Genomic DNA, 27988 nt, shown 5'->3' on the forward strand with positions numbered 1-27988 from the left:
AAGACACGCTTCCTGTCTCCTAAGTGGGCATGGACTAAATATTAGTTGGGTTGGGCATTTACAAACGTTATTATATTTAAGCTTCTAATTTTGACACGTTTTGACTAATGTCAAACCGTTGTGCCAGGGTTAGTGAGAGTGTTGCTAAGACATGAAACAATGTCAGTTTATAAATAAATGGCAAAAACATCTACACTTTTCACTTTCACATCTACAGCTAAACAACGCAACAGATGTAAGACATTTTTAATCTATCTTTGAAGCTACTTCACAGTGATTGTTGAATAAAACTTAAGTGGTAAATGCAATTTTTTATGTATTAAAGATAAGTTTCAAAATAGTCTGTTCATCAGGGAATGACCAAAGATTGATCATCTGTGTCCTATCACATCCAGACACCCACAGCTTCTTTCTGAAACTAGCTGACATAACCCCCTCCCACACACACACACACACACACACACACACACACACACACACACACACACACACACACACACACACACACACACACACACACACACACACACTGGACCAAGTCCCCTGAGGTTGTAGCAGGCACAATGTCATTATCAACCATCGGATTGTATGTGGTCACTGCCCATTCAGTCTTGCTGACGTGCCTTTTGTGCTCAGTAATTCTTCTCACAGAAGACCCCCCTCCCCTCCACAATCACCACCGTGCAACCTGTCCTGTCCTGCCCCCAGTCTACTGCGGCCCATCTGTAATCCCATCCCCCATCCTGCACCCCCATATCCACCCTCTCTCACCCTGCACTTCTCCAAAACAAACCAGCTGTCTTGGCCAGTCGTGTCCCTGGAGGCGTAAACAGGTGCTGTGAGGGCCGCAGGGCCTCAGCATGTGACACATGGCAGCACGCTCCTCCGGGCGAGTCCTCCAACCTGCCAACACACCACAGAGGAGATAAGAGAGTGGTGTGTTTTACAGCTGCAGTCATATCAATAATAAGTTATGACATATTTATTTTATTTTTTAAGGAAGATTTATCAAGTTATATATGAATTTTTATTTCAATACATTATTGTGCAGTTTGAATCTGTTATCAGACTTCTTTTGGATTCAAGCATGAAGGAAGAACCTTGACATGCCTTTAGCTGGTATAAAAATATACATTGCTGTGTAACCAAAATAGATAAAGGGAAGGGGGTCTGTCCTGCTAAGCCAAAGTCAGCTGTATTTTTAGCACAAACGACACACTGTGAACAGAGCTGCTGGTCGATGCTCCTGTAGCCTATACACACAAACCAAAATGGTAACCACATGGTGATGCTACTATTCTTGGATGAATGTGAAATGTCAATGGAGGAACTGATTAAAGGTTTGGCTCTCTTATGTGATGGAAAAGTCTACGTTTCCCTCCTACATTTTATTTATAATCACACGTTTAGTTCAGCAGTAAAATAATTAGTTATTTTACATTTTAATGTATATTTTAAAGTCCAGCTTTTTAAAACCCTAAGTTATTCTGCTTTTGCCTTGGCTGGCTCTAAAGCCTTTTGTGTTTTACACTTTGAATATTGGAATTTGTCAAAAGAAACCCAGCAAGTGCTCCAGCTTCTTTGTGCATAGCATTTACAACTTTTCAACTCTTTCAAAATAAAGGCACCCAAGTTTAGAAACTGCTTTTGAACACAGTAAAATGTTTCTTTTGAAGCTTGAAGAACAAAGGCAGCCTCACACCCTAAACTGTTCGACTATCACTCTCTTTGGTGAGCTCAGCTGTGTTACACACTCTATTGTACATCTGGCACTCTTGACTCCTTGGCACTGTGTGGGTGTGGGTGTGTGAATTAGGGGTGTACGCATATGTGTAAGTATGTGCATATGTCAGACTATAGTTGTGTTTTAAGGGGCTGGGCCACACTGCAAACCAAACTGCCACCTTGTTGAGTAGGCATCCTGTCTTCATATCTCTAAAACAAGCAGAGGCAAGTTGGTGACTTAGCGTGTGCATGACTTTATCACCTTCCACCTTACAGCAGCTATGTTGGATAGTTAAGAGGAGTGTGTGGGTTTAAAAAATAAAATGGAAGAAAAGATAGGGTTTTCCTCTTAAAGTAAACATTTTTGTATTGTTATTACCCTGTGGAGGGAAATAAGGAGGTAAGAACACTGGGGCCCTTTTTGGACTACAACTATGTATGATGTTATACAAATAAACTGAAACAGATGCAGGATTTCATTTTGGGAGTTTTTAAGAGGATTCACCAAAAAGAAACACAGCTTTTGTCTGTGGGAATGTAGTTTAAGTAGAGCCCATCTCTACTTAAACCTTAAAGCAAAACTTTGTAATTGCAGTCACATGCAAGTTACTGTTTTTCTGGGTGTTGCATATCTGCATCAACATATGCATAACATGTGCATGTGTTTGGTTGTGACAGCTCATTTAGGAACATCCCCATGCAACTTTCATCAGCAAGCAATTGCAGAGAAAAGAAAGGGGTTGTGCAATATCAGCGCAGCACATTTGGCCAGCTGCTCAGCCTGGCCTCTCGGAGGTCTGCTGTGCAGTCTGAAGATTGAATGGTGAGTCTCAGCAGCAGCTCAGACTGCATTTGCATTTGATGCAGACTTTAGACGGGAGACCCAGCACCGCGGATGAACTCACCAAAACTTTGGTGATCGGAGGTTAAGGCAGCAAAGACCAAATAAACTGATAAAAAGCTTTCTTTTCGGTGCTTTATCCTGGTTGAAGATAAATACGTAGTTGAGGAGTAACTCGTGTTGGGTGTATATAGAAAACATTTAAATTGGAGACGTGCAGAAGGGACTGTTTTTCGTGGCGGAGTAGCACTAGATCCACAGCGCGAGAGACTACCCGTGCACAGTTCACCGCTGAGCTCCTGCCAGACGGAGTGCGCTAAAACTGGAGGGTTTCACTCCGGGATGCGTCGGTGTTTCGCTTAATAAACAACAACAATTTGACTTTTGGCTAAATAACGTGTTCACCTTCACTGTGTTGGGCCGTTTTGCAGAACAGTTTCCGTGTTTTTTTCTTGACCCACTGGGACTTCTCGACACTGGAAGGACTTAAACTGAACTCAAGATGTCAATTTTGCCTTTCACTCCCCCCATTGTTAAAAGACTTTTGGGCTGGAAGAAGGGAGAGCAAAACGGACAGGAGGAGAAATGGTGTGAAAAGGCGGTGAAAAGTCTAGTGAAGAAGCTCAAGAAAACGGGACAGCTAGACGAGCTGGAGAAAGCAATCACTACCCAGAATATCAACACAAAATGCATCACTATACCGAGGTAAGCCGAGTGATGGGGACCGTGAACTCATCATCTAAGTGAAGTTTGCTGAGTTGGATACTTGGACGTTTAATAACAGCTTAGTTTCAGAAAACAGAGCTCACACATATTATTCATATCATATATATTTTTAGCTATATCATGCTCACCTTAACGTACACATGCATGGCATCCTCACTTGACTGACGAGTTCCCCTTCCTGTCTTGCGTCAATATTAAAAACTCCTGCAAATGTTTTTATAATACCGTACCATTATGGCTAATGCAATGCTTAACGAGCTATCGGTGGCCCATAGAGAAAGCTAGCAAATCTATCACATAGCTACCGTGCAATCACATGTATTAACCTCAAGAGACGCGTTTTGTGCAGATAAGTTCTGATGAAATTGAAGTTTAACTGGAGTCATGAGTGTAAATAAGGAGATAATGTGTACACTTACTAGCAAGCAACGCACATGCGATGCAGAAGCGCCAATGGAGTCCAGGTTATATAACTTGGCCTTAATATGGGACACTTTCTAGCGCTGTGGGTTTGTTAGAGTGCGTGGGCGAGTCAGTGCAGCTGTGTCTCCTCTGTGTCTATCGAAACAATATTTCAACCCAAAATGCACCGTGACATTCAACATCACGCTACTGCTTTTCGCTATTAAGCATTAAGCTCAGTTATAAGCAGTCTCTCTTCCCATAGTGAAAGGAAGCTATAAGCAAGAGCTGCTTTGTAAACACAAACCATGTCTTCCAAAAGTCTGATTGTTACTTTTCTCAGATCCTAAACGTTAGTAGTACACACTCCCTAGATACAGCATGAATGGACTGTGTAGATATAAAAGGGCAGCATGAATTAGATACTGACCTACCAGTTAATAAAACACCTAGAAAATGTTTTCCACCATATTGCTGCATTGTTGAAGTCTCTTCTATACAAGCACATATTAATTAAATATTCACAGGTCCAAGCTTTTCACATGATGTGAGGTTTTGCTTTGCCTTATATGATTGTGACTTAAATATGTTGTGTTTTTGTCTAGAACACTTGAATACAACTCTTTGGACTGTGTGTGTAAACGGCACACACAGGGGAATAATTAACAGGTGAATCAGTAATAAAATGTGTCCTTGAAGATTAAATAAAAGAACAGACCTCCACTATAGTGCCACAGAATTCAACAACCCAACAATAGAAACCCTCCAAAATAAGAATTATGATGATTTAACACCTCCCTTTATCAATTTTAACAAAACTGAGCATTATGAGTGACATGAAAGTAGGATTTGTTTTAGTCTTATCATATTAGTTTGCATTAATCCCAGTCAGGTGATACCCATAAAGAGGCAACAGAGTGTATGTTCACAGCTATTCTTAAGTCTCTTCCAATTTATCAAGTTATAGGTCCTAAGTAACAAATAAAGGCATCAAACTATTGCTTCCGCTCAAGAAAGTCTCACTTGCATGTGTGGGCAATTCAGACTTAATAGCATACTGTGTGTCAGATGAAAATTGAACCCCATGCACCGGGCACTCCCACATTCTTTATTGCCACAAGTGTGCATATCACAGCTTGCACGGGCCTGGACCAGCTTTCAGAGTTAAGCCTACCCGGAAAGTTAAATAATGTTTGTCATGATCCAGGTTTCATATTCGCCACCACTAATGCAGAGGGGAAGAAGGGGAGTGTATTAAGATGACCCCAGATCAGATCTGGTTGTCAGTGCGGGCTAACAGTGTCCCCGGAGAGCTGCTGTTTCTATTAATTCCCCTGCGCAGTGGCTCGCTGACAGCAGCTGCCTTCCTGTTCAGGCCTGTCCGTGAGGAGGTCAGCTCCTATCCCTCTGACACATGTACTCCCTGATGGGGCTCATCGCTACCCCTCTTGATGACAGTTTGCCGTGATGCTGAGTGCCGAGGGAAGAAGTCCGCTGTGTATAGGTTGATTTAATTGTTGCATCAGGTGGTAGATTAGTAGATCAAGTATCTGTCAGGGGAATTTAAAAGTAGAATTATGGGTGTTGGAAATAAGGAAAACAGGTGAATCACTCATCACAGCGGTTTCAGATATCAGATATCCTAGAGTTCCAAATACCAGAAGCTGATTTTGAAATCTAAAGGCTAGCTAATGTTTCCCAGTTATGTCAAACAAAGTTAAGGATGTTTATGGGTTTGGTCCAAAGTTAAGTCTGTTAAACCTACCTTGCCAAGTAGTCAAATAGAAAGGTTTAACAGATGTCAGTTTTTAAGTCTTTATTCTGCTAGATGACATTTTTAAAACATCATGACAGTCTCTGGTTAGAAGCCATGGTGTCACAACTTAGTGTGTAAGTTATTTCTGGGTGTGGGAGGTTAGCGTGGGCAATGTCTGCATGTTCCAATCTGTTTACACTGGAGATAACATCTGCGTCCCATGAAAAAGTTAGTCACAGTCCCTTCGATTTAAATGTCTATTTGAAGTTGTAAACAAAGGGCTTTCACAGTAAATCGTGCTTTGCCTATCACTTGGGCAGGGCTCCTGCTTTATTTGCCTTTTAGGTCACTGAGGTTTTCACAATGAGCTGTTTCAACTTTACCCTCACAAGTGAATTCTGGGGCTGCTGCACAAATTCAAATCTTAGTCACTCACCAACAAGCAATTGTGGCATTGTGGTGTTGACCTCCTCTCCCTCCCCCCTTTCCCCCCTCTTTCTCCTTTTTAAGATCCTCTCTTCCTATGAACTTGGGTTAGTCACAAACATTGGTGTGTAAAATGCGTCAAGCCAGGAATAAAGCAGTTTCCAATGGTAGGGTTGGATGTGACTCGAGGTCGCCTGCACGAGTGCTTGAATGTGAAAGGATGACTAACAATGTACTCTCTCTCTCTGTGTGTTCAAAGAGACACTAGTGTATTTATAAACAGAAGACAGGTCTATTTTAGTTACTGTAGGTTGGTAAATTGTAACTCAGGTGGCTATACTAGCTGACCTATAACAACCTTGTTCTTAAATTACAAGCCCTCCTATTTACCAGGAGCTGTGACTTCTTTCCGCCTCTTTAGCGAATTATTAAAAATAGCCACAAAGTCAGGGTTAAAGGGAATAGCTCACATTGGTTTGATGGGTCAAAAAACACCAGACTTTGACACAAGAGGCTACTTACTTGTATTCTATTTTCTAACAACAGTCATCGCTAGTTTCTTTTACTGCTGGTAAAAATGGTTACATTATCTTTACCTTGATGATGAAGGTCCTGTAACTTTAAAGGGAAACTTTGGCCAGTTTTAAATGGACTATTTGTCATTGCAACTGGTTCAGATAAACAATGTCACTTTTTGCTATTTTTATTGCTGACCTGGTATGTCAGAAAACAGTAGATATGCAGCTTCAGCTTGCCATAACTTACATTAAGTAACAACTAATACTTACTAGGGTAAGGGCAATATATTGAAAATGTCCTGCTGGCCATTGTCATTATATACTGCCAATATATTCATGTCATCAGCAGAATGTTGACTCTAACAAAGCATTTTTCCAGACTAAAGCAGACTTAAAACACCTTTTCACATGCACTGTTTTCAGTTACACATGGACATTTTCATGTTTTTACGTTTTGGTTGCATACTGTGAAGAATAAGCCTTTCACTTGTAACAGTTTTCTTCTAAATACATCATAAATGACTTAAAACAAATAACAGAAAACAATGACTCTAAAAAAGCTAGTACCAACAAGTGTTCATTATTTTTTGGGAATAAAATCAGATTTAAATCAAGTAGGTTTCAGACTTATACAACCAACATATGCAATACTATGTTTGATACAATAGATGGAACTGAGTGTGATATTGACATTTCTATTGGGTAGTATTACACACACATGGTGTAGTTTATCTGTCTGTCATGTTTAAACAGGCAGTTTGGTGTGACTGTGTGGAGGGTTTACAGTTAATAACAGAAAGATGAACACATCAATGTTACAGCCTCTATGTCTAAAAGTGGTTTAAGTTTACACAGGACTTGCAGAGCAGCAAATGATATTCTTCAGTGGGAAAAAACTGGTGGGATATTCCGATAAATTGTTCAAAGTGTGTGTTGCGTGTATGTGTGTGTTATGTCTCTCCACAGAGCCTGGGGGAGTGGATTCCTTAACGGCTACCTACCTTAGCTTAGTTTGGGTTTTGGCCAGTGCTGGGGTGTGCTTTCGTCTTGTCCACAGACATCCCCTCCTGGCAGCCAGACTGCAGTCTGATTCACACCGCTGCATGTCAGGGCAGGAGGCAGGGAGTGAAGGAATCCCAGGCACAGAAAGAAAAGATGGGTTAAAACAAGAACTACACATAATATTGACTCAGAATGAGAGTGACTGCAAAAGGGAAAGAGGAGCACAGAGGAAACATGACTCTTTACACACATAAACATCGCATTCACAGGAAGAGACCTGTGTCCACAACTGAGTCTCTTGTTAAGTGGGGTTTTGCAGACACTTTGGTTAAAATGTGTGATCAAGCCGGTGCTACAAAATCAGGTAGAGGTGTGTCTGTGATCCAGAACGGCACCATTTATCACAAGTCAGAACCAATAGATGCCAATCCCAGAGTACTCTTGTGGTTATCCTTAACAATAGGAAACATGTGGTTACCATTTCAAATCAAGATAGTTTTGTTTACTTATTTCATTAATCAAATGGTTGTAAATCAAATTAAAATGCTGCCAGTTTTTCACAATTTGCCTCAAAGACAGGTGTTAAAGTAAATAACTGGTTATTCTCACTCTCACCAAAACTATAACATACAGCTGCGGAAAAAATTAAAAGACAACTTCAGCTTTATCATTTTCTCTTCTTTTATTATTTATAGGTATGTCTTTGAGTTCAATTATTATTATTATTTTTTTATTGTATTCTATAAACTACAACTGCTAAATTTTTCGGTTTTGGAATTCAACAGACACTGGAATGTAGAGATAAAGGTTAAAGAAACATTTGGAGTGGTCTCTTAATTTTTTCTGGAGCTGTATAATCTCTTACCAACATACAAGTTACATTTTTCAGACAGATCCATGCTATAGTGTATACTGCTTTAGAATGCTGAGATGGGCAGAATTAGAGAGGGTAAGTCATAAAGGTAAGTACAGTGGAAAGAAATGGAGCTGGGGATTCCCAGTGTTGTGTCTGTTGCTGCAGGGGAGGGCCTGTTATCATAGGGGGAGATCTTGATTTAATCACACACAAATTACAGACAGTAGAACACAGGATGAAAGAAGTTAAAGCGATAGAAACGAAGAAAATGTAAGAGGATAACAATTTTTAAGAGAAAGGGACACCAGAAAGCCGAGGGTTTAGGTGGAGGAAGAGAAAGAGACAAAATATTTGGCAAGAGGCCGTCGGTTGGATTCTCAAGCTTATCAGAGGAAGACTGGTTACTGTGGTTGGCAGGCAAAAAGAGAAACTGGTTTGTTTTCCAGCTAGACAGCCGTTCAGCATCAAAAGTGTGTCTGCAAGTGTTTGGATGATCAACTCCATTAAATACACACAGACTGCAGCTCCTGAATGGGAAGATATCGGGTGTACAGCTGTTTGAATGCCACACATACATCCTGTACCCTGTCATTAGCATAGCTTGCTTTTTTGCTTTTTATATTGACGTTATTGCCCTGTAAATCAGTTGTTCGTCATCATATTTAAAGCATGCTGTTGTTCGTTGTTGTGGTCAAAGAGGGTAGTATGATTGGTTTTGGTTTAGAGACATTTGAACACTTTGATATGACAATTTCCTCAAGCGATAGGATCTCATGAAAATGTTATGGTTTGTCCAAAGGATTTAAAAGATTGATTCTCAGTATTTTATTTCTTTGCCGATTCCCCCCTTGCTGCCTTGCTGTTTTTCTCTCCCCTTTATCTTCATCATACTGCAGTGTGATCATAATCTCTTTTTAACACAAGAAGGCCAACACACACACACACACACACACACACACACACACACACACACACACACACACACACACACACACACACACACACACACTCACTTACTTACTCGCTGAGGTAGCATGCTTGTCAATTGTCACACCTGAGTCATCCGAGACAGCATTGTTGGAAAGGGACACGGAGCGGGTCACACAGAGTTTGTGTGTGTTGTCTGTCTGTGTGTGTGTGTGTGTGTGTGTGGTTGGCTGTCTGATGAGGGTTGTAAGTTGCCCTCAGAGGTTGGGTTTAGGGTTCCTGTGATTGTTTGATTTGCTTAATAGAAAGTGGATACTGCTCCACTGAGTGTGTGTGTGTGTGCGTGTGCGTGTGCGCTTTTGAAAACTAAAGGAGCTGTGTAATGCTGTCTACTGTCTTGAAACTAAAGAGTTTTAACGTAATAGCTCTAATGTCTCGGAGCTCAGTGCTTCACCTGGCTGCTACTGCTTGTTAAGTGTTTGATAAAGAATGGTGTCATAATATTGTGATACTATGACATTTTAAAAACGGATCTGATGTTTTAATGAATTACAGCTGTATTTAAAAAAAAAAGCAGAAGATAAAATATGAAACTCATTCAAATAGTTGAAAATTAACCACACTGACCTATAACTCAGTCATCATGTAATTCAATTATGAGGACTGCTGCATTCAGGCCACTTACTCTTATCAAATGGATTCCATATCATCTGTGTGTGTGTGTGTGTGTGTGTGTGTGTGTGTGTGTGTGTGTGTGTGTGTGTGTGTGTGTGTGTGTGTGTGTGTGTGTGTGTGTGTGTGTGTGTGTGTGTGTGTGTGTGTGTGTGTGTGTGTGTGTGTGTGTGTGTGTGTGTGTGTGTGTGTGTGTGTGTGTGTGTGTGTGTGTGTGTGTGTGTGTGTGTGTGTGTGTGTGTGGTTAGTCAGCTCAGAGGAATGCTCTCTGCCTGCCGGGGCCTTTAAGAGGGCGTCGGCTGCTGTTTGGTTTTCGGCTCGCTCCCGGGGTGGAGGAGGTTAGGGAGACAGCTCTGCTTCGACTTGGCCGTCTTACTATCTGCGGGGGAGTGCACGTGCACAGCACGGAAACACACAGTCACACGCTCACACAGACAACAAGCCGGTCTTTGTGCTCCACTAGCCACTAACACCACCACCACCACGACTGCTTCAGGGTAGTGGAGTCCAGCTCGATACATACAAGAAAACAACTATTAGAAGTAGAGTAAGAGTGGTTCAGAAGGAAAGGTGGGATTAGTTTAATGCCACACGTGCAAGCAAACAGGTAAACGGGCCATCGACAAGAATCTTTGTGGGACTCTGGTCGACAAAAATCATCTGCTGATCATTTATTGTATGAGGGAGTCTGAAAACAGTCATAATTAAATTAGCGCTTAACATGAGAGAAACTTTTAAGGCAAAGAGGAGAACCTGGAACGTTTGTCTAGATATTTGCTTCCCTGCCTCTTTACATCAGATTTAGTAACAATAGAGGCTCTGTACCAAAATCTGGATTGACTATTTAAATGGCTTCTTTTATCTAAATGTTAATCCTTAAGTATTCATCCAACATGCCAACTTATATGTTGTGAAGCATCATTGATATTTAACTATGTCTTATTATATCGGGTCTGCTGGGAACCCTGGGTGCTCTGGTTTCCTCCAACAGTCCAGAAACCTGAATCCGTATGTTTCCCAGTGCACGTTGGGATAGACTCCCTGCTTAATGGATGAGCAGTAATAAAAATAGAGGGATTACCAATGTCAGAAGACTTGTCCAAGATGTCAGATTTTTACTTCTTAGTATTCTCTGTTGTACACTTTTTTTCTCATTTTGACTTAATGTTTGTACTTTGGACAATAAATACTTTTATTTCTACATCCAAGCTCACATAGCTTAAATAGCCTATATTTTCCAACCGTGAGCTCAAAAAATATTCAATCCATAAACAACCAATGAATTAGGCTCTGGGACTGAGTAAGGGATTAACACCATAGACTGTATATATTTACATTTGTTGGAAAAAGTAACTGAAATGTTTTTAATGAGGCTACATAGAAGAAACATTAATGATCTTTTTTAATGATAATATCAATAACTGTTTTATAATAGTCCCATGTAGTAGTTCTGATGCGTCACAGTAGTAACTGTTTATAATTTAACACTCAAACATTCTAAGTTGGACTTTTTAGTCAATTGTCAAAACCTCTCATTGTGGGATATTGTATCCAGGTGGAGGTGTGTGTGTGTGTGTTTAAGATAATGAAAACACTGTAATTCTCACAGGACTAGTAGAGCTGCCTCCACTCTGCCCTACTGTAGGGAAACAACTGAAGCAGACTATGGAGAAAAGTTTATTAATGACTTGAATCTGGAATATTTTCAGCCATTCGTCATTTTGATGCAAGCGAGAGGGGCTGCTCAGCTCATTGACTGTTAGCAGTAGAACTAATGGTTCCCAGTCCTTTACCGTCCCCACGGGTTTTGAGAACGTTTTTTTGTCGTTTAGCCTCTCCTGTCGTCTGTCTGCTGGTTTCTTATTTCAAATCCCTCGCTGGTCCCCGATCGCTCCGGCACTATGATATCACCTGTGGGTTACGGTCAGACTTGCTTTTCTCTCATACTCTATTCCTGGTTCTCATTTGTTCACACCCCCCTCCTGCTTTTGTAGGAAAAGGAGAAGGCTGATGGCTTTTCCAGAAAGAGAGGGAGGTGTGTGTGTGTGTGTGTGTGTGTGTGTGTGTGTGTGTAATACGTTCCTCTGTGTAAGTTCATGTACTCACGAGCCAGGATTTTTTAGCATTCTTTTTGTGTGATCACTTAATCCCTGCTGCCACATAATGATACAATATTTGTGTAAACCAAAAAGTCTCGATAAGAAATGTTTTGAAATCATATTTGAGAAAATGAAATAAATGACAATACTGACCAATACTAACTTCCAACTGTCCTTCACTATCAAGGACAAGAAAGGGGAAAGTTGTATCTCTTAAAGTCTTGTTTTTGTCCACAACATGAAAGCTCTTCAGTGTAATATTACATGTTAAACGGCATTAGCGTAGTACTCTGTGACTTCAGAATGTCACATTAGCTCAGACTCATTGGACTGGCCCCAAAAGTTCCTCCACAGTTTCATAATGATCATATTTGGACATGTGAGTGGTAAACACAATCTGCCCAGAAGTTTCCAAAAAGCATTTCAGGGACAACTCAAATTTAAGTGGGAGAGAAAGAGAGGGAAAACTGATACTGTAACAACTTTTAGTTTTAAGATTATGTAATGTGATTAATCCTCCGGTTGCAGATTCTTTGAAGCACGGCACAACAAGGGATGGATATGACAGTCCAGAACAGGTCTGAAGTGGTTTTGAAGCGCATTCATTAATATATCAAGCTGGGGCATATCTGCAGTAGAAGATTTAGCAGTTTTAAGGAAGATGAAATTGGGTTTCATAACTTAATCTTTATTGCAGCCACTTGTCCAGAGTTGGTGAATGATTTGTGTCTTCACAGGTTGTTACTGGAACACGACGGCTGTCTGTGAAATGTCATTTGTCCGCAGCTCCTGTTGGTCATGGCTCGACAGACAGGCCACAGACTTTATGAAAGGCACAAAGGCCAGTTCAGCACTGCACCCCCCCAACACACACACTCCCACCCTCACTCAGTGGAGGGACGGAGGCAGGGCGGTCAGGATAGTGGGACAGTGGGACAGACGGTGGAGATTGAAGGGGGGAGGTTTAGTGCCCCGGTCACAGACACTCTGAGCTGCCCTGAGCTGCTGAGACAGCCTGCCAGTCCTATTGTCCAGCAGCACCCTCCTTTTCTTTATCCATCACCCCCCCCCCCCTGTCCAACCCCCCCCCCCCCCCCCCCCCCCCCTCAGAGCTCTCAGGACAGATTGTGACTAGAGCTCCGGATGTTTGCATGCACTTGCAGGCATTTCAAGTATCCAACATTGTTTATTTTCATTTTTGTATTCACCTTTTTTTTTTGGAAGACAACTAAATATTAGAATCAACCAAGATAGAGTTATTTTATTTGTTTGGCATTAACCCAAGCACCAACAGGAACAGTTGCAGCAGAGGATCAGGGGGTGAGGATGTGAGGATCATTCGGTAACTGCAGGCTGTGCAACTCATAGGGACATTGATACATCATGATCATTTGGCTTCTTGTTTTTGTCTAGGTTGATCCATGTTTTAGTTGTTTCTATATTATATTGATGCTAACTTTGCTGTACGACAAATTGCCCCTTTGTGGAATTAATATTTTTTAAAGTTTAAATATGAAGTGGACTTTCAAAGGCATTCAGATCCCTCAGTGTTAGCTGGGTTAGTGTGTGTGTGTGTGTGTGTGTGTGTGTGTGTGTGTGTGTGTGTGTGTGTGTGTGTGTGTGTGTGTGTGTGTGTGTGTGTGTGTGTGTGTGTGTGTGTGTGTGTGTGTGTGTGTGTGTGTGTGTGTGTGTGTGTGTGTGTGTGTGTGTGTGTGTGTGTGTGTGTGTCGTGTCGTGTGTCGTGTCCATGTCCGTGTCCAGAGCTGCTCCCACCATGGCCAGGCTGGACACACACAGCGTATATGTTTGTGTCTCTGAGCGTAACTGGGCATGCCTCTGAGTGTTTGTTTTGCCCCCTCCCTCTCAAGCTCAGTGAAGCTCAATCTGCTCTGTCTAGGTCTGCTTTATGAGTCAGGCACACAAACACACACACACACACACACACACACACACACACACACACACACACACACACACACACCCTTCAACATGCAGCCGGCCCTTCCTTTCTTACTTCAGTACTCGACAATATAACTTAACTAGATGAAAATTTGTCTTCCCTTCTCCCTCTTTCACTTTTGTTTGCACTCTCTTCACAAACCCCCTCATTTATATTGAAATGTATTCCTATAAAGTTGCATTTATTTATATGTCACCATTATCAGTATGCATCAGATAATCCATTTAAGGAAACATTGCTCTCAGTCAAATATACACACACACACACACACACACACACACAATATGTAAAGTTTGTCTATTTCCGCTTCAGACATAAGATTACTTACATAATGTTAATCCCCTACAGTTATTTTAGGTTATTTCTGCACATACGTGTGTGTGTGTGTGTGTGCGCGCGCGTGACCGATTACGCTCCACACCATTCAGAGAAATGGAGCTGGTTTGGTGTAAAGTTCAGGTTCAGCCTCAGCTTCGGGTCATGAAACACAATGATGTTGACACAATTTCCCCTGTGGCAAAAAAAATCTATACCAATTTGTCCCTTTCCCTTTTTGAACATCAATTTCCCTCTGACTGCCTCTTGACAGAGAAGCGTGGACGCTTTGGCTCTTGTTCTGAATCAGAAGGGCATCAAGATGACCTTAAGATGTCACTTGCACATTTTAAATAGCCTTGTCATCTCCCTGCAGATGGAAATAAAAATCAATGCACGTCTGAAATTTGGAGGGTGGTTTGCATATTTTTTGTTGTAGGATCTTCCTTTTAAATTTGTTTAAAAATAATATTTCTTTGGTTGTGACAACTTTAAATAATAGCAATTAGATTATTACATTAATGTATGCTGCTGACAGAGAATTAGCTGTTTAACAATTATTATTAAGTAATGAAATGATTAGACTCTTGGAAACTGGTGGGAGCTCTTGACAGTTTCTGACTAAATGTAGATAATAATCAGCAGAATGATTTGAAAGTGAAAATATTAATTTGCTTTACAGAACAGCAGACTGCTGCATTTAATATTGACACACATTTATCTGGCACAACATGCTGACGTCGGCCTGAAACGATACATTATTGATTTAGAGGTTTAAAAACTTCCCGCCTGGATTCTTGGAAGTCTTCAGATAACCACCCATAAACACCCAGCTGTGGATTTGGGGTCATAGTCCTCCCCCCTGCTGTACAGCTGAAGCACTCTGTGCTCCAAATCATTCCTAAGTGTTTTGTGGGAACTGGTTGCCTGTTTAGACTGTGCTGCTGTCTCCTCCTCCACACATCATGCTGAGGCTTGATGGGGGTGCAGGAGTGGTTTTAGTGAAGGTGATTATTCAGATTGAGGAGACAATATTGTGTGTTTAGACATGTCTTTGTGTGAACAGCACATTGACTATTCCTCTTTTGCTTTTCTATACATAAACAATTTTATCAAAAAACACAATTTTTAATACTTGTTTTTATTATCTTTGTGTTCGCATCACTTAAACGTACCTGAATATCAGCTTGATTCTGATGGTCTGTGAAGACTAGAGATTGTATACCATTTAATCAAAAGACACCATTGAAGTTTCTAATTATGAGTAATGGTATGAGGCAACAATACCACTGGTTTCCTGTTCTGTTTCATTGTTATAAATACATTTTGGATTGCAATGTTTGTGCTGTTATTAAGTTAATATCTGAGTTGATTTGGCGAGTGTTGCGAACTTCTTAGTGATCATTGTGCTTGCCTCTTACAGCGTGTACCATGACACACATTTTGTAGTGTATTTTGTCATGTAGCTGTGATTCAGCTGATCAACTGTCTTTGTCTTTCGTTCGTTTGGTCCAATCATTTTAAAACAACGTTGTAAATCAACTAGCAAGTAGTTTTAATAAAAGACTGACGACATACTACATTAGGTGACTATTGAGGTGACTTATAAAGGTCAAATCATTCACAAACTAAAACAAAAAAGATATATTTTGTGGTAAACGGAAATGGAACCAATAAATCATGCTAAACACAGGAGAACGGCAATTCAAAAGAGGTACCGTTACTGAAAGACATCAAACTCTGTTAGGTATAATTCAACTTTAAAAAGTTGACTTGATCAGCACTAGTGTTTATTGCATCCGAAATCTGTCTGAGTTATCCTGAGCCAATATTATTAAGCTCCTAGCCATGAAATAACAGATTTGTGTTATTGTGAATATTATACTGTCACTCAATTCCCTCTTTTTTTATGCGTCAGCTGTGATGTCCTGCATGATGCTGATTTAGCTCACTCTCAAAATTAATGTTTTACTAAGCAAAAGCTAAAAAAAAAAAATACATTCTTAACTAAACTGATTATAAAATGAGTAGGACAGCAAGTCAGGTTTTCATTGTGACTTTTCTGAAGAATAACATTGCTGTTTTATTGATAAAAAATTATAGCATTTCCTGGTTGGACAGTTCTGTTGCCAACTTTCACTTCTGTAATCGTGGCTACTGGACCGCTAAAACCAAAGAAATGGCTTTAAAAATATTAAACAATTATGGCAACTTAATAACAGCTTTTCAATCATTAAATATACTGTATATAAAGGGACTCTCCCCCCTCCTCATAGTATGGGGAATCTTACCATACACACCTCTCACTTTCAGGCTGTTTTTGTAGCCTCTGGTGATAGTTTGCCTCTTTAAGTGTGTGTTCCTGTATGCTTGTGTGCACATAACGTACTCAGACACCCTTTACAAATTCAAGACACCTCCCCCAAACACACACTCTGCCCAGTCCATTTTAAAGTACAGCGGCATTGAATAAAAGCTTTTGCCATGAAACATTCAAACACTATTCTCTGCTTGCAGGATGTACAATGGCTGACCCAGATGGGGCTGAGAGTTCAGTAGTTAAACAGTGCACAGCTTGTTTTTTATTTGTGGACTGACGTTTGTCCTTCTAAAGGGCTTTAGCTAACGTCTTTGACCCTACTCTGAGTCTGTCTGAGTGGGTGGGTGAGAGAGACAGATAGATAAAGGGACATATGTGGTCATGGCCTCTTACGTAAGAGGAGAAGTGTGTTTTTGGGTCAATGTGCTCAGAGATTAAAGGCTGCACACGCATTATGAGAATCTGTAGCATCATACAACCGCTCATTACTATCTGGAAGCCTTAACCATCATGCTGATAAGAGTATTGTATACCTGATGAGTGCAGATGTTAAACAACACAATGAAACTCCTGTTATTCATTCTGAAATCTCAAAGGCGGATGTTTATTCTAAGATATCACATCCATAACCGGCCCACACACAGCTGGGATCCTCATCAGCAGGAGGTCGAGTCAGAGCCCTGACAAAAACAATAGTAAACCACACTTGGTGCTAAGTATGATTTGGAGGAAAGAATTGTCTGTAAGTGAAAGAAAAGATAGGAATACGAGGAAAGGTAATTTATTATATAGATGTGTCTTGGCAAAATCTTTGATAAATATATCCCGATACAGATAGTCAGTATTTCAAACCAAAGGTTAAAGGTTATTGACGAACATCTCTGCTTCTTCCTCTCCTCCCGTCTGCAGGTCTCTGGATGGCCGCCTGCAGGTTTCCCACAGGAAAGGTTTGCCTCATGTCATCTACTGCCGCCTGTGGCGCTGGCCCGACCTGCAGTCCCACCATGAGCTGCGGGCGGTGGAGCTGTGCGAGTACGCCTTCCACACCAAGAAGGACGAAGTGTGTGTCAACCCATACCATTACCAGAGAGTGGAGACGCCTGGTACGAGCTGGAGCGCCTTTTCTTATGATTTCATCATAGAGTTTTCCAAGTATTTTAAGGATGAAGTTTGACAGTATGTCCAGATTTATTTCATTTTGCTGTGGGTGCCTTTTCCAAATCAAACTTTAATAGACTTGGTTTATTTCTAGAGGGTTTATCAAATATTCCCCCTGTTATTCATTGCACCTAAATGTGCTCTATTTTAGTGTTTTATTTATTTTAATTGTGTTGCTTTAAATGTTTATTTATATTACCCAGACATGAAACCCATCACTATTGCTTTTCCTAAGAACTACTTGTTGCGTGATGGTTTGTGTTTGTGTCCATCATACAGTGCTCCCACCCGTGTTGGTACCCAGACACACAGAGATCCCCAGTGAGTTTCCTCCTTTGGATGATTACAGCCATTCAATCCCAGAAAACACCAACTTCCCAGCAGGCATTGAGCCCCAGAGCAACTACATACCAGGTACCAATGCTCCCTAACATGGGTCACACTCAGATACTCCTTTCACATCGAAACCTAGATACAAATCTTTTACACAAAGTCTGATTATCCAATATATCCTAGAGTCAAACTGTAGTGGCAACACTTCATCACTTACCACTCAAATATAGAAGATTTGATCTTGTGGACCAGAAGTACTTCAGATGTTTGAGGTCCATCCTTCAGTAAATCTGATCTTTTGTTTACAGATCAGACAATCCTGCATTGTCACTGAGGAAAGTAACTGACGTAGGATTGGTTATGGTTCTTAGTGCCTTCACGCCCTTCTGTCTGACACAGTGATAACACGTTAGCATCCGATCTAAACGGGTCAACAATTTATATTTAACATACTCCCACCTCCCAATCAGTTTTATACAAAGAATTTAAATTGCATATTATTCAGTGTTAATTGAATGTTGTGTCGTCATTTGAAGATTTATAGTGTTTATTCTTCTCCGTTTTTGTCTTCTTCTATAGTGTTTCGCTATGCCAGCTACTATACGTATGCAGCAGACATATGCAAAATGTATATTTTAAGGAACTTGAACTCAAGTTGTTGCGTTTGTGTGTGTTTTTGCTTGTTTCAGAAACGCCACCTCCAGGTTACCTCAGTGAGGATGGGGAGACCAGCGATCACCAGATGACCCACAGCATGGACACAAGCTCCCCGAATCTGTCACCTAACCCCGTATCACCCACACACAGCAACTTAGGTATATTGTGTTTGTGTACTTTTCTGTCTGCCTGCCTTCACGTACAGACACATTTTTGAATAGTGTATATCCCCAGTAGGAATACTCTTTGATCTGACGCAGTTTTTTTGTAAGAGGAAACCAGGGGATGAAAGAAGCCTTTGTCTTCGCTGCTGAACAGACCAAGACACCATTCAGCCCTCACTGACTTCAATGACAATATCCGTTGTTTATTATATCAGTACGGAAAAACTCCAGTGGGGGCCTGTCTGGAAAGCCACTGGTTAAATAACAAAATCACACCAGTTTCATTTGGCAGCGTCCTCCAGCTCTGATCTGGACTTCAAAGCCAAGGACAAAATGTTGAGGTTGTTAGAGAGTGGCCATGTTGAGGGGAAAATAGCAAATTACCAGAACCAGTTGAAGTTACTGAAAATGATCTTGGATAGGCCTGTAATTTGACCATTTTGGCTCCACATCCAACCAGTGAGGGTAAAGTTTCCACATTTGGTCTGGTAAAAGCTTCTGGGAAGCAGCGTATGGATTTGACATTTCGTGATGCAAGCTCAGCCCAAATGTTTTCTTTGGTTGGGTTTCTCCCCCCTCTACATCCACCTCAGCCCCTTTTCAACCCACGTTTGCCTCTTCCTTTCTTCAGTTGCTCTTCTTTTTAATTACCCCCCTCTATTCTGTTTTCAGCCATTATTTCTCTGATTTATACTTCTTATCCCGTTACCGTTGAATCCTGTCTCCTATGTATTATTTTCAAACTTTGCATTGATATGTACAGTGGGGCAAAAAAGTATTTAGTCAGCCACCAATTGTGCAAGTTCTCCCATTTAAAAAGATGAGAGAGGCCTGTAATTTTTATCATACGTATACCTCAACTATGAGAGACAGAATGAGAAAAAAAATCCAGGAAATCACATTGTAGGATTTTTAAAGAATTAATTGGTAAATTCCTCGGTAAAATAAGTATTTGGTCACCTACAAACAAGCAAGATTTCTGGCTCTCACAGACCTGTAACTTCTTCTTTAAGAGGCTCCTCTGTCCTCCACTCGTTACCTGTATTAATGGCACCTTTTTGAACTCGTTATCAGTATAAAAGACACCTGTCCACAACCTCAAACAGTCATACTCCAAACTCCACTATGGTCAAGACCAAAGAGCTGTCGAAGGAGACCAGAGACACAATTGTAGACCTGCACCAGGCCGGGAAAACTGAATCTGCAATAGGTAAGCAGCTTGGTGTGAAGAAATCAACTGTGGGAGCAATTATTAGAAAATGGACGACATACAAGACCTCTGCTAATCTCCCTCGATCTGGGGCTCCACGCAAGATCTCACCCCGTGGGGTCAAAATGATCACAAGAACGGTGAGCAAAAATCCCAGAACCACACGGGGGGACCTAGTGAATGACCTGCAGAGAGCTGGGACCAAAGTAACAGAGGCTACCATCAGTAACACATTACGCCGCCAGGGACTTAAATCCTGCAGTTCCAGACGTGTCCCCCTGCTTAAGCCAGTACATGTCCAGGCCCGTCTGAAGTTTGCTAGAGGGCATTTGGATGATCCAGAAGAGGATTGGGAGAATGTCATATGGTCAGATGAAACCAAAATAGAACTTTTTGGTAAAAACTCAACTCGTCGTGTTTGGAGGAGAAAGAATGCAGAGTTGCATCCAAAGAACACCATACCTACTGTGAAGCATGGGGGTGGAAACATCATGCTTTGGGGCTGTTTTTCTGCAAAGGGACCAGGACGACTGATCCGTGTAAAGGAAAGAATGAATGGGGCCATGTATCGTGAGATTTTGAGTGAAAACCTCCTTCCATCAGCAAGGGCACTGAAGATGAAGCGTGGCTGGGTCTTTCAGCATGACAATGATCCCAAACACACCGCCAGGGCAACGAAGGAGTGGCTTCGTAAGAAGCATTTCAAGGTCCTGGAGTGGCCTAGCCAGTCTCCAGATCTCAACCCCATAGAAAATCTTTGGAGGGAGTTGAAAGTCCGTGTTGCCCAGCGACAGCCCCAAAACATCACTGCTTTAGAGGAGATCTGCATGGAGGAATGGGCCAAAATACCAGCAACAGTGTGTGGAAACCTTGTGAAGACTTACAGAAAACGTTTGACCTCTGTCATTGCCAACAAAGGGTATATAACAAAGTATTGAGATGAACTTTTGTTATTGACCAAATACTTATTTTCCACAATCATTTACCAATAATTCATTAAAAATCCTACAATGTGATTTTCTGGATTTTCTTTTCTCATTCTGTCTCTCATAGTTGAGGTATACCTATGATAAAAATTACAGGCCTCTCTCATCTTTTTAAATGGGAGAACTTGCACAATTGGTGGCTGACTAAATACTTGTTTGCCCCACTGTATATTCCAGTTGATGCACAGCCTCCCTGATATCTACATTGTTGTTCTCAGTTCCATCTGTTTATGACAGCAAACTATATCTTTCTCCGTCTCTTTGTCAGACCTTCAGCCAGTCACATACTGCGAGCCGGCCTTCTGGTGCTCGATTTCCTACTACGAGCTGAACCAGCGAGTAGGAGAGACCTTCCACGCCTCACAGCCCTCATTGACAGTGGACGGCTTCACGGACCCCTCCAACTCAGAGCGGTTCTGCCTGGGCCTGCTGTCCAACGTCAACCGCAACGCAGCTGTGGAGTTAACGCGCAGACATATTGGTACGAGTTTACATCAGCTCTGCACATGATTGTTTTCATGATAATAATGAACAATACATCACTCTGCATTCGTAATTTCTCATATCTTCATTTTCGTTTTCTTCAAGGCCGAGGTGTGCGGCTGTATTACATCGGAGGAGAAGTGTTTGCTGAGTGTCTCAGTGACAGTGCCATCTTTGTCCAGAGCCCCAACTGTAACCAGCGCTATGGCTGGCACCCTGCCACCGTCTGCAAGATCCCTCCAGGTCAGTGTAGAGCTGAAACAGACTCTTCCCATGTCTAGAGATGCCTACTTCTATATCAGTATTATATTATATTATATTATATAACTGCCTATTATCGTAATGTGTTTTTGAATCAGCTAATTTTTCTAATCCAGGGAGTTTCCTTCATGTCACAGCTGGCTAAATAAATTAAGGGGGTCAAAAAAAGGTTTTAATAAAACCTTTTTAGAAGGATATTTATATTCAGAGCATTACCCATCCATTACCAACGATGCAGTATGACATCCCGCTCCCCTCGCCCCTGCAAAATGCTATGTATAATGAGTTTAAGCCAACCCTCTCCCCTCAGTATTATCTATGTGACCAGTTGGTGTGGCTTCACTTTTGTTTATGTGTTTTTTTTTCTCTACAGGATGTAACCTGAAGATTTTCAACAACCAGGAGTTTGCGGCCCTGCTGGCCCAGTCAGTCAACCAGGGCTTTGAGGCTGTGTACCAGCTCACCAGGATGTGCACCATCCGCATGAGCTTCGTTAAGGGCTGGGGAGCCGAGTACAGGTGAGCTGCTGCCACACATCAGTTTTGGTTCAATGACAACCACTTTCTCATTTTCTTAACGGTAATTCAGAGCTGAACAGCTTAACCGTATGATAAAACCCTCAACCAACTTGTCAGAAGCACTGTTATGCAAAGTCCTTACACGCCCTTATGTAAACACAGACAATAGAAACAAACAGTCTGTGAATCACATCCCACAGTCCAGCCGCCCCCGCTCTCAGGCATCTGCTCACACTCGGGTGAATCCGTTGCGTGACGTCGCCGAGCCCTCATCAATAGAAACGGGCCCCAGACCATTTTTAAGTAAACACACATGTGCTGCGTCAAAAAGAAATGGCAGACTTTCCCTCCCTGTTTTCCATACAGTCTGAATCACTGATAGTAAGAACAGTGGAGACTGAATACAAAAGGAGATGCTGATTGGCTGAAAGTCTGCTCGGCACAGGAGGTTCCCTCCAAGGAAAGCTTTGCGCTGAGAGCGACTGCCTACCAGTCCTGTCCAGACTAAATGCTGACATGTGGAGACACTTAAAAACTGGATTCAGGTTACTGGACCAGCCGGGCCTCCACCCACAGCTCACTCTCTCCGTCTGCTTCCATATTGGCTCTCCGTTGATTTTTTCATATTCTTTTGTCCCTTTTACCTGTTCATTTTTAGTGTTCTAGAAAAAACATAACCAAAAAATACTATAATTGCTGCACTATATTAATTCAGACAGAAGCTGTATTGCCAGCACTCATCAAACAAACCACATAAACCGGAGGGAAATCACGCAGCTGGCAAGTGTCTCCGTTCATCTGGCTTGCCAATGCCTAAATTAGATGTATAACAACATACAGGATACATTTGGCCTGCTGTTGTTCTTGGCATTGACTGAGAGATTATCGTGTTAGTTATTTTATTCACTTGCCTCTTTCAAGCCACCTCAAAACATGGGGTTTGGTTTATCACTCTAAACCAAATAAAACATTCAGTTTGAGACAATTTGACAGAAAAAATAGCAAGAATTATTTCACTGGCAGAGGAACACTGAAAGCAGAACCCTTATGGAAATATAATCCCTCTTTTTTTATAGCTCATACAAGCTGTTTTTTTACTACATTGTCTGCAATGTTTTGTGCAGCTGATGCTGGTATTTCCCCAGGCACTTCAGGCATAAGAGCTGTCACTTAACTCCACTTAGACTCATATACTATATTACTATGAACACTTTCGCCTCTCCTCTCCTGTCGTCTGTGTTAAAAGCAGTGAGTGTTTTTGTATGAAGGCTGTGGGGAATCAGGGAAGCACCAAAGGATATGGAGGTGAAGAAGTTGAAAGGTTTTGTTTATTTTGCCTCTTCTAAGGTTTATCTTTTAAAATAATGAAGAACAAAATAAATCTTATCATCACTTTGTACATCCTTAAGTTTTTCAGAGGTGTATAAACAAAGGTAACAAATGTGTATGAAACAAAACCTCCTACTATAAGTTTACTCCAAAACATTCCCTCTTAACAACTTTCCCTGTACTCAACACATTTCTCTGCGTTCCTCTGTGTCTCGCAGGCGACAGACGGTGACCAGCACCCCCTGCTGGATCGAGCTGCACCTGAACGGCCCCCTGCAGTGGCTCGACAAGGTGCTCACTCAAATGGGTTCCCCCAGCATCCGCTGCTCTAGCGTCTCTTAGGGAAACCCTTCATCCTCCCACTTCCTGTCAGTGACTGAAAACACACAGACTCATGCAGGCAAGAGCTGCTACACAACTACAGAAAGACGATGAGCCCCCCCACCTTCCCCCCCATTCAGCCAATCCTCAATTTGTAACTCAGTCCTTCCTCCCCACCCGCTGTCAGTAGCACTTTTTATATTCATGTTGTTTGTGGCGAAAGGGGACAAGTGCATTAAAGCAGAACCAGGTTAGTATGATCTCCACATTGTGTCCAGAATTATTATAATGGAAATGATTAATGCCAGAAAGGCTGTAGCAAAGGGAGGAGTTAATTTTGTTTTTCATTTCAAGAGATTCTTATTTCTTTACTCTTTTGTTTAAATTCAAATTTTCATGATTTTTACATTTGATTTTGTACAGATGTTATAGTGAAAAGTGGATATAAAAAAATATTTTTTTTAAGCATTACTTTTGTAAAGCATCCTGTGTTATGCGTTTCACTTGACTTTGTTTCTGCATTTGGGCATTTGATAGGTTATGAAGACATTTACAAATGTGACCCAGTAAGATAGATTGAAAATTAATAATATAACGGCAATGTTCAACCGTCATTTGTTAAACTGTGTGAAGGAATATACTGCAAGCCTAGTAACCCGCATTTGTTAACGTTTTCATACTGTCATATGCAGCCTGACAAGGCATACAACACAGTGTCTCTCAACAGATTCTAGTTGCCAGAACAAAGCCCAAACCCATATATGAGTACTTAAAAAGACAGTGGAACTCATCAAATGTAATCAGGAGGATGGTGCACTGAACTAAATGTCAATATGCTAGTAAAGTGATGTTGGCAAACTACATTTAATGACAGTTGTAGTTTACAGCTGTCTTGGTTTTTGTCAGAAGATTATATGAAATATATACTGCATTAATTTCAGGAAGCTTTGCCAATTTGCAAAATAATGTTGCAGCCTTGTGTTGATGACTCACACAGAACTTGAAAACATCTCACATACTATACTGTTCTGTAAACTCTTCGTTAAATTATACATTGTACACAAAGTGTAGATGGAATACTTGTGTGTGCTGTGCAGAGGGCTGTGTAAAGGGAGCAGGAAGATGCCTTTTGCTTTTTTAATTTTCTCTCTCAGCAGTCCATAACATTGGTCTTATTTTTGCCATCAGTGATATTGACTTTTTGCACACTCAGGACCGTGAACAAAACAAACCGCTGAATTATGTACAGAAACCAGTGAAAAGGATAGATTCGTGACTCTTCAGACGTTAAAGTCTATTTTGCTACCAATTATTTTTGTAGGAGGGGGAAAAAAAGAATGTGTTTTTGCATAACAGATCTGGGGATGCTGTATTTTTCTACATGTGAAGACGAGGCAGTTTCAGGACAAAGCACAGCTCTTTACAAACGGAAATATTGAGACGGGCAGAGGCATGTAAATAACAGTAGCTTCTCAAAATCTGATGTCCCTATCTTTTTGGTTTTAGGTCTATGTACATGTAGTTCATACATGTGATATATTGCCACCGTTAACCTTTATAATGTTAATGGATTGAAAGAGGCTAAAGAAAACCTAAGAAAATGTTGAGAAAAGCTTTTTGCTGATAGAAAAGCAGAGTCTTAGCTTTGGTCACGTTTCCTTTCAGCCGCCCACTGTGGTGGAAGTGGATTGATTTCCTTCTGGTTCTATAACACTGAACAAAGACACAGTGGGTGAACACGGACAATATTTTCAATCCTATTACAGTACTTATTTACATTAACCCAGCATTTGATGTTAATGTTAGCCCAGTGGTGCTAGTCTTTAACATTTGTAGGGACTCGATAGTACAGCCAAGCCATACGATATTACTGAAAAAGCCAAAAGACTTTTGATTTCTTTTAAATGATGATGACTTTTAAACCCTAAAACTATAATGTGGGAAGGTTTCAGAGAAAGTAGCATCTACCAATCTGAGACAAGACAGCTCCTCATAGAGCTTCTAGGGTCCTTGAACGCAGCATTTGTTACCCTAAATGGCTCTTTAACCCAATGGAAAAAAGAAAGAAAAAAATCTAATTTTGACAGAAACTGCAATTGGGAGGTTATTAATGATATTTGGAGGAACATATATTTAAATCTTTATGGTGAGATAATTTGCGACAATCTTTACCATACAAATATTTTTCAATTCAGTGGTCCATGTTTTTATTTTTATATAAATGCATACTCATTATTCCGACCTACCCCATAGTCAATGTAATAATGTGGTTATTCTGAAAGCAAATTTGTCATTTATATAAACTCAAGTTATAGTGCTTGGGCTTTTCCCACCTTGTTTAAATTGTTCACTGTAATTTGTATTATTAGTTGTGATTTATGTTTGTGCTCTAAATTGGTATTAGATGTTTTATATAAAAAATATACCCTTTATATTTCTTTGCATATAAAAAGTGGATGTGATGCTTTATATTTCTGTGTATTATTGCTGGTCTATAAATAAAATATATATCTTGTGGTGATACCGGGGCCGAGTAAAAAGGAGACTGAAACTGGGTAAAACAAATCTTCAAACCACACCTCAGTACCTGTTAATCTTATCATCGTACTCAGATTCAGTTTGTTGACTATAATTGGTCAAAGACTGAACAATTCCTCATTTGAAAAGGGCACTTGATTGATTTAATAGATTGTCAAGCGTTGTGTACATGAAACATACCCGCCTCTCTACAGACACTTCCGGTTTTAGACGCATCTGTCTCTTTTGTTCTGGAGTTTGGGGATTTCCTAGTCTGTGGTGGATAAATTGGCGCTGTCCTCAGAAGCAGACAGAAACAGTAATGAAGCAGACACTCTTGGCCCTTTACTTATTGCTGCGTAACACGCTAATGCCAACCATATCCCTTTCTGCTGTCACACAGGCACGACATGGCCCTCTATATGAAAGCAGGCTTTGTTCAGATGCCCTTAAGGTAAAGCAGTGCAGGCACTTCAGAAACGACGGCACTGTGGTGACAAATAGTTTGTGTTCATGAGGAAATCCATTGTTGAAGTGAAAGAGGAGGGCAGGACCAAAACCAAGTATGTTTAATTCTGCAGGTCTACTCTTTGTAATGTCTGGATTAATTTGAAACGGTAAACATAGTTGCAGGTGATGCTCTATACATTGTTCTATATGCTATTCTACTGTGTGATGGCATCAAAAGATGAAGCAGCAGCTTCTGCACATTTAGCTTTGCAGCACTTCTCCAACACATTCTCAGAGCCTTTCCTGAGCTTCCTTTCAGACAGCACAAACACTTAATAATTAAACAAGCAGGCAGGCAGGGATAGAGACTGTAAATGTGTTTATGTGCATGAATCAAATATGGAGCTGCTCCCAAAACTGTATAAAATACATTTCTTTCTCAAAGCATTATCACAATGCTTAGGTTATTTTCTTAAGGTTTTTAACATACAAAGCCATCAAAATAAAAATAACCTATTGTTTTAATACACAATCAAGCAGTTTGACTTAGTAATTTCCTATATTAGGCAGCTTATGAATACTTAAAAATATCAACTTAGGCACTTTCTAAGATTTATACCAGAAATACTACTAATTACAAAGTCATGCTGTTTTGTAGTGTACTCCAAGAGGTTTATTATAAAGTAGTTTCAGGTTAATACACCAAATTAACACAGAAAAGCATGATTTTGAACCCTCAATAACATTGACAGTGGATGGTATCAGACAGCAGACAATTTTAAGAAAGAGTGGTCCTGTCTGAGTGAAAATGATCCATAAATCATGGCCTCAGATTGTGTATTCCACACGGACCAGATCCAGACACAAGCCTTTTTAAAATAAGTGGAGAGCTGTAGGGTGTGGTGGGCCTATGTTTTCACATGAAGTGCATCCGGCTCTGTAATCATTTTATATGTACATATTTTTACTCAGTATTCTGGCTTTAAAAACCTTTTTTACTTCCTATGAATATAACTATCTTAGTATTATTTGGTTGTAACACACAGCTCATGTCCC

The 27988-nt window shown here is 40.8% G+C and overlaps 1 protein-coding gene across 1 annotated transcript; it reads left to right on the plus strand.

Annotated features, from left to right (window-relative positions):
• Positions 1-2498: 2498 nt before the first annotated feature.
• Positions 2499-26493, plus strand: LOC134862973 (mothers against decapentaplegic homolog 3). The gene is made up of 8 exons (XM_063881159.1): positions 2499-3271; positions 17455-17648; positions 17983-18117; positions 18726-18851; positions 21322-21534; positions 21642-21779; positions 22171-22315; positions 23863-26493. The coding sequence occupies exons 1-8, from the start codon at positions 3069-3071 to the stop codon at positions 23984-23986; spliced, it is 1278 nt and encodes a 425-aa protein (XP_063737229.1). The 5' UTR covers positions 2499-3068; the 3' UTR covers positions 23987-26493.
• The last annotated feature ends 1495 nt before the right edge of the window (positions 26494-27988 follow it).

This window comes from Eleginops maclovinus, chromosome 4, assembly GCF_036324505.1.
Source record: "Eleginops maclovinus isolate JMC-PN-2008 ecotype Puerto Natales chromosome 4, JC_Emac_rtc_rv5, whole genome shotgun sequence".
NCBI classification, from domain to species: Eukaryota; Metazoa; Chordata; class Actinopteri; order Perciformes; family Eleginopidae; genus Eleginops; species Eleginops maclovinus.

Bases quoted from the DNA above. Each gene is read 5' to 3' on its own strand.
- LOC134862973 (XM_063881159.1), top strand. From the start codon at position 3,069: ATGTCAATTTTGCCTTTCACTCCCCCCATTGTTAAAAGACTTTTGGGC. The intron at 18,118-18,725 runs GTACCAATGCTC...TGCTTGTTTCAG, and splicing joins CCAGAGCAACTACATACCAG to AAACGCCACCTCCAGGTTAC. The intron at 18,852-21,321 runs GTATATTGTGTT...TCTCTTTGTCAG, and splicing joins ACCCACACACAGCAACTTAG to ACCTTCAGCCAGTCACATAC.